The 12,483-nt window shown below is 44.6% G+C and overlaps 1 protein-coding gene across 2 annotated transcripts in view; it reads left to right on the top strand.

Moving 5' to 3' along the window:
- LOC126184867 (uncharacterized) overlaps nt 1-12,483 on the top strand; it is a 516,759-nt gene that overhangs the window by 458,697 nt on the left and 45,579 nt on the right. For both annotated transcript variants that reach the window (XM_049927486.1, XM_049927487.1), the window contains one exon: nt 2,137-2,321. In XM_049927486.1, coding sequence (XP_049783443.1) covers nt 2,137-2,321 — 185 coding nt within the window. The remainder of the gene's footprint in view (nt 1-2,136; nt 2,322-12,483) is intronic.

The following is a 12,483-nucleotide window of genomic DNA, read 5'->3' as shown; positions in this document are numbered from 1 at the left end:
TGTTTCAACTTGCAGTGACCCTTAAAACTATACGCTCAAGATATAGACCCGAAAATCACGAATTTAAAGCTCTGCAGCGCATCATTCAAATATTTTCGCTGACTATTGAGCTACAGTGGGTTTCGAAGTTAATGAGAAATTTGTAGTGAATTGCAGAAACCTTCTCGATCGATCACAACTGGTCACCGGGATGCAAACCCAAATCCTTGCTAGTGAATAACAAAATTCTGTGATAGGTAAAAGGTGTGCTTACAGTTACTATCTATGTCAGAGTTCATTTCTGTGTGTTCTCCACTGGAGAGAAAAAATTTCATGGTGCTGGGTCTGGCCGGTAGCCTTCAATGTACATTGTAATGTATTGCGCGCAATAGGCGGAAAGTCTCATAACTGGTGTTAAATCACAGGAATCAGTAACAGCGCATTCGCCAAGAAACAATTTACAGATGTGAAGAGAAGGAAGACAGTTTAACGGTCTTGTTGATATCAAACTCCGTTAGAAAAAGAAGGGAGAGGAATTGCCCATGGTCTACGTAACGAAACTGTCCTAGTATTTACTTGGAGTGATTTAGGTAAAGCGTAAGAAGATAAATCAGAATAACCGGACGGGGATTTTGCAGTCGTTTCTTCCAAGTAGTTTAAGTACCGGATTACTTGGATATGTTTTACTGATGTGATGTAAAATTTTCAAAGTGCAAACTGTCACAATAAATCATTGCGATTGTTGTTTCTCTACTGGCTATATATTTCACTCGGCAACGGCCTTGCCGCAGTGGATACACCGGTTCCCGTGAGATTACCGAAGTTAATCGCTGTCGGGCGTGGCCGGCACTTGGATGGGTGACCATCCAGCCACCATGTGCTGTTGCCGTTTTTCGGGGTGCACTCAGCCTCGTGATGCCAATTGAGGAGCTACTCGACCGAATAGTAGCGGCTCCGGTCAAAGAAAACCATCATAACGACGGGGAGAGCGGTGTGCTGACCACACGCCCCTCCTATCCGCATCCTCATCTGAGGATGACACGGCGGTCGGATGGTCCCGATGGGCCACTTGTTGCCTGAAGACGGAGTGCTTTTATATATTTCACTCAATGCATTCGAAGTATTATTTATGTATGTAAATCATCCATTCGCCCTGCAATGTTTCGCACTGAAATAAAATGTTTTGAACATTCGTGATGGATGAAACCTCTGTCACGGTACTCAAACTTATATCTTTGCTCGCGAACAGCGAACTCTGAGATGGAGAAGAGATGTGCACACAGCTGTCATCTGTAATTGTATTCTTCACTGCAAAGAAAAATCTGCACCCAATAAAATCAAGAACTCTTACTACCCTGATGCAGAAATTCGGTCCTAATACCAGCAAAAGTAGACTGCCAATGCTCACAAGTACGGGAAGTACCTTGGGAAACCTTAGATAAAAGACAAAGAAAGAAATTATGGACCATTTCCCACAATCTATGTTTCTGGGCTATTCATGATATATAATATATTTATACTATGATATAAAAAATTTGATCGGGTGAACATCTTTATTCCACAAAAATTCATGATATGGTCAAAATTTAATCGCTCGTTCAACCACCTAAATAAATTTGCACTGTCGAAGATTTCGACTGAACTGAAATGTTACTTCTTACAGAAACGTGTCAGACGATGAGTGGAGAAATACACAGAGGTGAATTAGGCCGTGAGGCCTGTTCTCATAATCCCGTGGGTATGACCGCGAAAAACATAGGTCAGTGTTTCATTCCGACTTTGGTACTCATTTTTTTCTGACGATTGGGTCAGAGGCCGACACAAGGACAGACTTCATAGATGAATGGTAACATATAGCTGTAGTGCAAAATAAGATAATGTTTCTTACTCTGCAGCCAAGACAAAAAGAACATAACAGAACGCAGAAGGAACATAATGAAAATAAGGCATATATGACTAAAAAGGAATGTGTGTTAACAGAATAGTTTCAAAATCAAGAAAAAATACATAGCATTAATGAAATTTACTCGCTTTATTTACCTTAATTCTGCTGTGTCAGTTTTGACTTTAAGTATTTTTTTAGAATATAATCCTTTCATTGCATTGGTGTGTAATCTAAGTGTTATATACTACAGCACGTATTTTGTATTCATTTAGGATGACGCGTGGTGGACGTCCTGCTAATTGTCTTCTGAGTGACATTGAACAAAGAGACCTTCGTCCAGGGATTGACTTCGTTCACGAAGAAGATAACTGGCTGTTTGCCTGGAACTCCAGAGATCCAGTTTGCCAGCCTCAGTACCCCATAAACAAAGATCCCCCAATTGAACACAACTACATACGTAAGTATACTCACAAAACAGTAATTTTCTTTAGTCAGAATGTTTTCAGAATGCTTTTTTAATATGACATGCCTCTAGAACTCGCTAGAACTCGACTGTATACATTGATATGTGTTCGTATTTGTAAATTACAGTACAACGTCACAGTTACTAGATGCGTGTTGTGTGACAAGGTACCTTTCATAAAGACATGCTTAAATTCAATAACTCTTTCGTGTTTCGTGAAAACTTCATAGGCCTATGTCACTGAATGCAAAGTTACCAGAAGACTAAGAGATGGTAATAAATCCCCCAATACAGTGCCAGTCCAAAACAAAATGAAACGATACGTCTATGACAGCTACTTACCGCTAATATATTTGATTATTTACAACTGTACCATTTTGTATAAGACGTTTGCGGGCCGTTGTGGCCGAGCGGTTCTAGGCGCTTCACTCCGGAACCGTGCTGCTGCTACGGTCTCAGATTCGAATCCTGCCTCGGAAAAGGATGTTCGATGTCCTTAGGTTAGTTAGGTTTAAGTAATTCTAAGTTCTAGGGGACTGATGACCTCCGATGTTAACTGCCATAGCGCTCAGAGCCATTTGAACCATTTTTGTATAAGATGTTTACATGTACATCAGTATTCCTCAAGCCGCCTGCTGTTATTTGTGGGGGTACTTCTGGTACCACTATCTGTCCCCCCCTCCCTACCCTGTTCCATTTGCGAATGGCGCATGGGTAGAATGATTGTCGGGAAACCTCTGTATTACCTCTAACTTCTCGAGTGATCTCATTGTTGTCATTTCCCGAGACCTAAGCCGGAGGAAAAAACATGTTGTCCGACTTTTTCCAGAACATAGTCTCTCGGAATTTCAGTAGTAAACCACACTGTAATGCACAAAGCATCTTTTGTACCATCAGCCACTGGAGTCTGTTGAGCATCTCTGTAACGCTCTTGCGTCGACTAAACGACCCTCTGGCGAAACACATTGCTCTACGTTGTATCTTCCCTATCTCTTGTTGTCTACAACCTTTGGCACTGTGGACACCTCCTGGGCCATTCAGCCCTTCTCAACAAACATTAATGGGCTGTAACCGCACTGAATGTGATCTGAACCCTTTGGAGTGCAATGCGACAGCAAGGAGTCAACCAGTATATTGCTCCCTCTTACGTATATCTCGCGAAGAGACCATGGGGATAAAATCAGTGAGATTAGAGCCCACACAGAGGCATACCGACAATCCTTCTTTCCACGAACAATACGAGACTGGAATAGAAGGGAGAACCGGTAGAGGTACTCAAGGTACCCTCCGCCACACACCGTCAGGTGGCTTGCGGAGTATGGATGTAGATGTAGATGTAGATGTACTAGTACTAGGCCTACATGGTAAGGGCTCCAGTCCGATGAGAATACTCACGAATCGTTCGAACAAGTGTTTCAGAAGCCACTTCTTTCGTGGATCTGTTACGTTTGCTTAACACTCTTCCTAGGAATTTCTATGGTTGGCCGAAGATAACATTTCAGACACACCGCCGCTCAGAATCGAAAGCAAAGTGCTCAGCGTGGTGACATAAAGGGCGGCAATTAAACCACCCGTTTCCTCAGGACGTTGGTTTCCACACATTTCGCGACAGAAAACAATAGTTCGCAGTGCGATGAGCAAAATTACGACGTTGTCTACAACCTTTGGCACTATGGTCACCTCTTGGGCCATTCAGCCCTTCTCAACAAACATTAATAGTCTGTAACGGCACTGAATATGACCTGAACCCTTTGGAGTGCAATGCGACAGCAAGTTTTGCCCTGGTGTACGAGGTGGATCCATTAGGGACCGTTCAAAATCATTAGACGAAATCTTAACGTGATCCGAAGCAGCAAATGCTCCTTATGCTTTTTCGGTGCTCCAGGTTCAAACCCTCCTGTGGCGTGATCGTGGAGGGATGTGACGTTGACACATCCATGAATAAAATGGAAAAGTGTCCCTCTAAGATCCCCAATCCAGCAAAACACTCAGGCACCCGCCTACATTTATTTAGTATATTACAAATGTGCATTTTCAGAAGAAACCTGCGAAATACTACTAGGCGGCCGAGCAATGTGGCCGAGCGGTTCTAGGCGCTACAGTCTGGAACAGCGCGACCGCTACGGTCGCAGGATCGAATCCTGCCTCGGGCATGGATGTGTGTGATGTCCTTAGGTTAGTTAGGTTTAAGTTGTTCTAAGTTCTAGGGGACTGATGACCTCAGACGTTAAGTCCCATAGTGCTCAGAGCCATTTTTGAACTACTAGGCGCCTGCAGGCAGTCAACTGGCCTCAGAGGTGTGTCAAATGATTTCCTACCTGCACGCACCTTGAGCTATTTCGTAGGTTTTCTCTGTAAAGGCACATTTTTAAAATTCTCAATTAGTGTGAGCAGGTGCTCAGAGGGTTTTGCCCAACTGCAGGGTGTTAGAGGGACCCTTTTCCCTTTTCTTCTCGTATGTGTCAACGTCGTACCCCTGTGTGCTCACGCCGCAGGAGGGCGCGAAACAGGAGCATTGAAAAAGCATAAGGACCCTTTCCTGCTTCTGCTTTGGATCACTTTCAACATTTCTTAGAATGGTTTTAAACGTCTCCAGTGGAACTACTCTGTACCCAAACGAAAAACTGCAGTCACACTGCACTCCAAATGGATCACATCTCGTTCAGTGGGGTTACAGGACCGTGATGTTTGTCGAGACTGTTTGAATAGCCCAAGATGTATCCACAGTGACAAAGCCTCCCTATGCGTTTTCAGAGCTCCAGTTTCAAATCCCCCTGTTGTCGTCAAGAACGTCGTCCTTTTGCTCATCGTACTGTGGACTGCCTTTCCTACCGCGAAATGTGTAGAAATCGAACTCCTAAGAAAGGAAGTCGTGTCATTAACGCACTTTATGCCAACCCCGCAACCCTCTTCGTTTCGATTCTGAGAGCCGGTGTGTCTGAAATGTTTTCCTCAGCCAACCAAATGAACACCGCGTGATTTCATCGCCGGTCGTCACTGTTCTGACCTCCATCGCAGAGGCGTCAAAAGAAAGGGTTGAATGTAGGTAAGAGAGGCTCTGACGACTTTCCCATCATATGGCACATCCACGGTGGTGTCGGGCAAATTTTGGTGACATTTGCTGCCAATGTGCATCATTAATCCACTTGACACGTCACAAGAACTTCTGAGCTCTGGTCTTTTTTCGTAAGTGTCGACACTTTGCTGTTTGATGCGTCGTCGAGCCGGAGGGTGACAACATTATGGGGTTTCGAAAAAGTGATCCTTTAATTGTGTTGCGCAGTGTATTTGTTTTATGCGGCCATTCCACTTAAGGTCGCTCCAGATAGTTACTCCTAGTTATTTTACGATGGATACTGTTTCCAGTAATTTTTCATCGATGATGTAGTTGTATAGTAGCGGATTTTTCTCCTGTGTATGCGCTATATGCTACATTTATTTACTTTCAGGGTCGACTACCAGTCCCTGTACCATTCAACAATCTTCTGCAAGTCCTTTTCGAAACGCTACAGTCATATATGGTAAACGGTAACGGTTCTATCATATCACACTTCCTTGGGGTGCTCCAGAAATTACCTTTACATCTGTCAGTTTTGGTCCGTTAAATGCGACGTGTTGAGTTCTCTTTGCCAGTTAGTCTTGAATATAGTGACAAATATGGTTCGATACTCGGTAAGCTGGCATTTTTCACTAAACGGCAGTGCAGGGTGGTGTCAAATGCCTTCCTTATGCCTAGGAACACGGCATAAACCTGAACACTGATGTCCACAGTTCAGTAAATCTCATGGAGAAACACAGAGTTGAGTTTCGCAAGAGCTCTGTTTGCGGAATCCATGTTGAGTCTCCAAAAACGCCATAATACGTGAGCAAAAAAACATGTTCCATAGCTCTACAACAGACTGATGTCAACGATATAGGCCCATAACTGTGTGCATCTGCTCTACGACCGTTCTTGAAAACGAATATCACCTACGTTAGTACCCTCCGTTGCTTCCCAACATGAAACTTCTGAATTTTTATATTGTTCCTTGGCTTGAGATATGAGGAATTCTGTTAATTTATTTGGGGTTTCTCGGCGTGATTGATTAATGGTGTACTTTCAGTTGCTCAGCTGAATTGATGATTCTATTTTTCTGTCACGATATATCGACATCCGACAGAGACGTCTTCTTGAGGTTCAGCTTGCTGTGTCCTTATCCTTCCTCTCTACTTGGATTCCAACCAGACTGAAGTACTGTTGGTATCACGTCGCTATTTATAAAAAATGGTTCAAATGGCTCTGAGCACTATGGCACTCAACTGCTGAGGTCATTAGTCCCCTAGAACTTAGAACTAGTTAAACCTAACTAACCTAAGGACATCACAAACATCCATGCCCGCGGCAGGATTCGAACCTGCGACCGTAGCGGTCTTGCGGTTCCAGACTGCAGCGCCTTTAACCGCACGGCCACTTCGGCCGGCTCGCTATTTATAGCCGAGTTCGTATTCCAGGAGCCGGCATGTCCTTTGATGCCCTTTTGTTATTCATTTGTATTTCGGAGCCAGTGCTATTATTCAGTGAAATGCACATTCTCTCTTATTCTCTCTGCGTTTCCCAGCTCTGATATCCGTAACCGTTTCTTAGGTTTTCCGACATCTTTATTTCGATAGACTCTATAGTTACATTGTTCCATAAACTTGATGCTTGCCCCACGGTATTGGTCTCGTCATATTTCATTTCGTGATTACGCTCGAGGCAGAGGGGCCATCAGCTGGCGCAGTGCGTTCAACTACGTGTACCTAATCAAGTACGGCGAATCGATATAGTGGGAGCTCTGCAGAGACACATTACGCCATAGCCGTAACAAACGAAAAAATCCAGTCAATAGATACCTTCGTGAAGATCAAATACGGCCGATAAACGTTATTCTAATAAAATGCTTCTAGGTATGTGACGGTGGCATCCACACCAATTATAAAAATGGGTGTATTGATGTACAATGATCAGCCAGAACGCTGAGACCACCGACCTACTATCGATATAAACATCTTCAGGCGATAGCACCACCACCTGGCGAGGAATGCCTGCCAGACAGATACACGCACGGTGCAAGCAGTATCAGTGAGCGTGCTGTCCGTGCGTAGAATGGGGAAGGCGCTCGATCTATCTAAGTTTGGCCGAAGGCAGATTGTGATGCCTCGGAAGACCGGCACGAGCAGTTCGGAAACTGCACGTCTTGCGGCGTGTTGGAGGAGTGCCGTGGTGAGTGCCCTTCAGCAAGTCGCAAAACCAAGGTGAAACCACGTACAGACGTCGTAGGGTTGGGCGGCCACTCCACATTCGGGCATACTAGCCTGGGCAGACTGGTAAACTGTGGCGGGACTAACATCAGACTTTAATGCTGGGCAGAGTACAAGTTTGAACACACAGTGCACCGAACACTCCTAATGATGGGCATCTGCGGCCGACGACCTATGCGTGTGCCAATGTCAACACCACGATATCGACAACTACGACTGAAATGGGCACGTGACCATCAGCATTGGATGCTGGCGCAGTGGCAGAGCTTTGCTTGGTCTGATGAATCCAATACCTTTTTCATCATAACGATGGGAGGTCGCGAATCCGTCGTTTTCCAAGGAAACAACACGTTGATACTGTACTGCGGGACGGAGACAAGCTGACGGCGGCTCCATTATGCTCTGGGGAATATTCACGTGGCTATCTATCCAGCCACACAAATACACTGCGCAACACAATTAAAGGATCACTTTTTCGAAACCCCATAATGCTGTTCCATTCCAACGCATAACTTTGAAATTTGGTTCAAAGGTAGCTACAACCTTCCTCTATAATGGTATAAAAGCGTGGTGCCCTGCGCCGTCACCCTCCGGCTCGACGTCGCATCAAACAGCAAACAGTAGAGCTCGTGCAAGGCACCACGACGGCCAAGGAATATCGCACATTGCTGCAGATCTGAAGTGATATCAGGTGTTCCCCAGGGAAGCGTCCTGGGACCTCTGCTGTTCCTGATCTATATAAATGACCTGGGTGACAATCTGAGCAGTTCTCTTAGGCTGTTCGCAGATGATGCTGTAATTTACCGTCTAGTAAGGTCATCCGAAGACCAGTATCAGTTGCAAAGCGATTTAGAAAAGATTGCTGTATGGTGTGGCAGGTGGCAGTTGACGCTAAATAACGAAAAGTGTGAGGTGATCCACATGAGTTCCAAAAGAAATCCGTTGGAATTCGATTACTCGATGAATAGTACAATTCTCAAGGCTGTCAATTCAACTAAGTACCTGGGTGTTAAAATTACGAACAACTTTAGTTGGAAAGACCACATAGATAATATTGTGGGGAAGGCGAGCCAAAGATTGCGTTTCATTGGCAGGACACTTAGAAGATGCAACAAGTCCACTAAAGAGACAGCTTACACTACACTCGTTCGTCCTCTGTTAGAATATTGCTGCGCGGTGTGGGATCCTTACCAGGTGGGATCGACGGAGGACATCAAAGGGTGCAAAAAAGGGCAGCTCGTTTTGTATTATCACGTAGTAGGGGAGAGAGTGTGGCAGATATGATACGCGAATTGGGATGGAAGTCATTACAGCAAAGACGTTTTTCGTCGCGGCGAGATCTATTTACGAAATTTCAGTCACCAACTTTCTCTTCCGAATGCGAAAATATTTTGTTGAGCCCAACCTACATAGGTAGGAATTATCATCAAAATAAAATAAGAGAAATCAGAGCTCGAACAGAAAGGTTTAGGTGTTCGTTTTTCCCGCGCGCTGTTCGGGAGTGGAATGGTAGAGAGATAGTATGATTGTGGTTCGACGAACCCTCTGCCAAGCACTTAAATGTGAATTGCAGAGTAGTCATGTAGATGTAGATGTAGATCTTGTTACCACTAGTTCAAGACGATCATGTTCCCCGACAGCAATGCCATTTTTCAACAAGGTAATGCGCCATGCCACAAGGCCAGGAGTTTGGTGGAGTGGTTCGAGGAACACAGTGGCGAGTTCCAGTTGATGTACTAGTCTTCCAACTCGACATATCTGAACCCTATCGCACACATCTGGGATGTGACTGAACGTGATGTCAGAGCTCATCGCCCCCCTCCCCGGAATTTACGGGAATTAGGTGACCTGTGTGGGCAGATGTGGTACCAAATCCCTCCAGTGATCTACCAAGGCCGCATTGCTTCCATGTCACGACGCGTCGCTTCTGTTATCCGTTTTAAGTATTCTTACCACTAACTCTATTCGCACCACTTTTCGCAGACAGTATTTCCACATTTGCCGCTGAATGTACCTACAGTAATATATCATTGTACGACACATATTTCAAGAGAAATGACGTCAAATACTGAGATGCGTGAAAAAATTGGCGCATCATGCATGACGTTTAATTTATTACTTCTTTGCTACTAACTGCATTCACAACACATTTCGCAGACAGTAAGCACATATACCACTGGATGTACTTCTAAAATTATACCATTGTACGACACGCAGCTCAGGAGATACGACGTAATAAACATTAAGCTGCGTGAAAATGAAGCTGCAGTGCGAAATTCGCGAGACATACAGATGAAATATGTGTACAAATACGCATGAAATATGTTAAATATATGCGAAATCTATTTCACATTTGCTTATGTCACCAAAGCCACGGACATAAAGCCTATCTCAAAGCCCTGGAGCCATTTCAATGGAATCTGTTACGCATAGTAGTTACAATCTGGAAAGGAATACTGTATGGGTAATAATTACCAGCCTCCGATTGGGGTGCGTGTGTTAACATGGAAAGAGAAGGGAAGACAAGGAAATGGACTGACAGCAAGGAGGAAGAAGAAGACAGGCACAGATAAGAGGAGGAGGATGGGAGAGGAGATGGACAGAGACAGAGGGAGGAAGAGACAAACAGAGAGACGGGGGAGGAGGAGATGAACAGACAGACGGAGAAAATGGACAGAGAAAGTAGAGAGGAGGAGAAGGATACAGAAAGGAAAAGGGAGAAGATGTGCAGGGAGAGGGAAGAGAGGGAGAGAACAGGGAGAGGAAGGAGGAGAAGAAGGACAGAGAGAGGGAAGGAGGAGACTGACAAAGAAAGGGGTGGCGGAGGAGGAATTAGAGGGTAGAGGCGATGGTCAGAAGGGGAGGTGCAGATAGACAGAGAGAAGTGCAGGAGGAGATAGACAGAGAGAAGTGCAGGAGGAGACGGGCAGAGAGAAGGGCAGGAGGAGATAGACAGAGAGTGGGGGTAAAGGAAGTTGGCAGAGAGAGGGGTAGGTCGAGAGAGACAGAGTGAGAGAAGAGTGGAGGTGATGTACAGGGACAGAGGGGATGCACAGAGAGAGGAGGGAGGAGAAGGGGATACAGAGAGAGGGGATGTGTAGAGAGAGGAGGGTACGAGGTGGGTAGAGAGGGGGAGGGAGGAGAGAGGGAGCCGGAGGGCATAGACTGAGAGAGTGGGAAGAAGAAGATGGACAGAGAGAGGAAGGAGGAGGATATGAACTAGCAGAAGCTTGAAAATAAATAGGTACCTGGGCAATGCTAAATTTCTCAGCTAGTATGTGATTTAGCTACCAACGTTTCGGTTGTTATTCATGCAGCCTCCATCAGAGGGACTACTTGCTTCTTTTTTAATTGTTATTTTAACCCCCTCACCCCATATGGGCAGAGGGTGGACAGTCAGTGGTACAACTTCCCGATCTTCGGCAAAAAGCGTGGACATACGAACCGAGCAAAATTAAACTATTCACACTCGGTTGCTGTCATATTTTCGCTGATGCACATCTCCCTCATGCTCTGTCCAGAGTACGTCACTGTGTCATTACGTTGAGTGTATGTGAGGAGCAGACGTGTTAGGTATCAGTTGGATGCAACACCAAATGATGCTCACGATGAAACAGCGCGTGTTCATTGTCGAGTGCTATGTGAAGCACAATTCTTGGAAAACGTTTACGCAACTGTTTGTGCAAGAGTTTGAGACTGGAAGTGTTCTGAAAAGTTTGTGAGGGTATTGAAGTGTAGGTTCCCTGAGAAATAACTGTTAAGAAAAAAATTCTATACGTTGCGCCCTTTCCGAGTTCATTAGCATTCAAGTCAACCAACAGGCCGTTGCGCGCTCGAATTCAAGCGGCCCGCCAAAGCCGGTGTCGCCAAACGTGTTTTTCGTTCGGTTTCCTAAAACCTAACAAGAGGGCGATGCAAAATTGGACATGAGACATTGGTAAGGATTGAACCCGAATCAAAGGCTGAACAGTTTCGGTACTATCATCTACGCTATTAGAACAACTGCCGCTTATTGTATCTAACGGGCAGCTTGAATTTGTGCGCAACTGCCCGATTGGCTAAATTCGATGCTAATTAACTCAAAAACAGCGAAACCTATCGAATTTTTTTCTTGACAGTTATTTCTCAACACAACTTTCCCTGCAACATCCTTACAAGCTTTTCACACTGTTTCTGACCATCATGTACATGAAGACTAAAGAAAATGATTAAAAGGTGAAAAACTTTAGAAAGTTTTTAAAATTTATAAAACTGTGGATTACTCATGGTATTTATATAAAATTGCGACCCTCTTCGCTTTTTAATTAAAATCAGAAAACAGAGAGGTAAAGATTACAGCAAAAATATATATTTAAAACACTTTTCATAAACGGTGACGTTCTTTAAAAAGTAGCACTGCACTTTTACTAAAAACTATTAGGAACTGCACAAGGAAAAACTGGTTTTGGGGAGGGGAACGTTTGGTGTTTGTAGAATAGAAGGCTGTCACCCCATGTTCCCCTGGACATTAGTTCCACTTTGGCGTTTGTGTTGGTTGGTTAATAGGTGAGGTTTACTTGTTAACTGCCTGCCGAACGTTAGTCCAAGATATCTTGAAGCTTGTGTGTGCTGTTTTATATTTATTAATTGACACTGGCTGGGCGCTTTTGCATACTATACTTTGATTGGATGACAAAATCAAGGAGGACGGATATCCGATGCTGTTGCTGGGGAATTTTGACGTGAATTTTTTGTTGGTTGTCATCTGCGAATCCGGTGGAAGCTGCAGTCGTGAGGCACTGCTGCTTACGTAGTGGTCGTTGGCTCCTGAGATCTGTCAGTGCTTCTTGTTGCCTGCAGTGTTATGCTTCACTTCGCACGGTGAGGCAACTTCGCT

The sequence above is a fragment of the Schistocerca cancellata genome, chromosome 4, assembly GCF_023864275.1.
Source record: "Schistocerca cancellata isolate TAMUIC-IGC-003103 chromosome 4, iqSchCanc2.1, whole genome shotgun sequence".
Classification (NCBI taxonomy): domain Eukaryota; kingdom Metazoa; phylum Arthropoda; class Insecta; order Orthoptera; family Acrididae; genus Schistocerca; species Schistocerca cancellata.
Note: the sequence above shows the minus strand (reverse complement) of the source record. Positions and strands in the feature narration are given on the sequence as shown.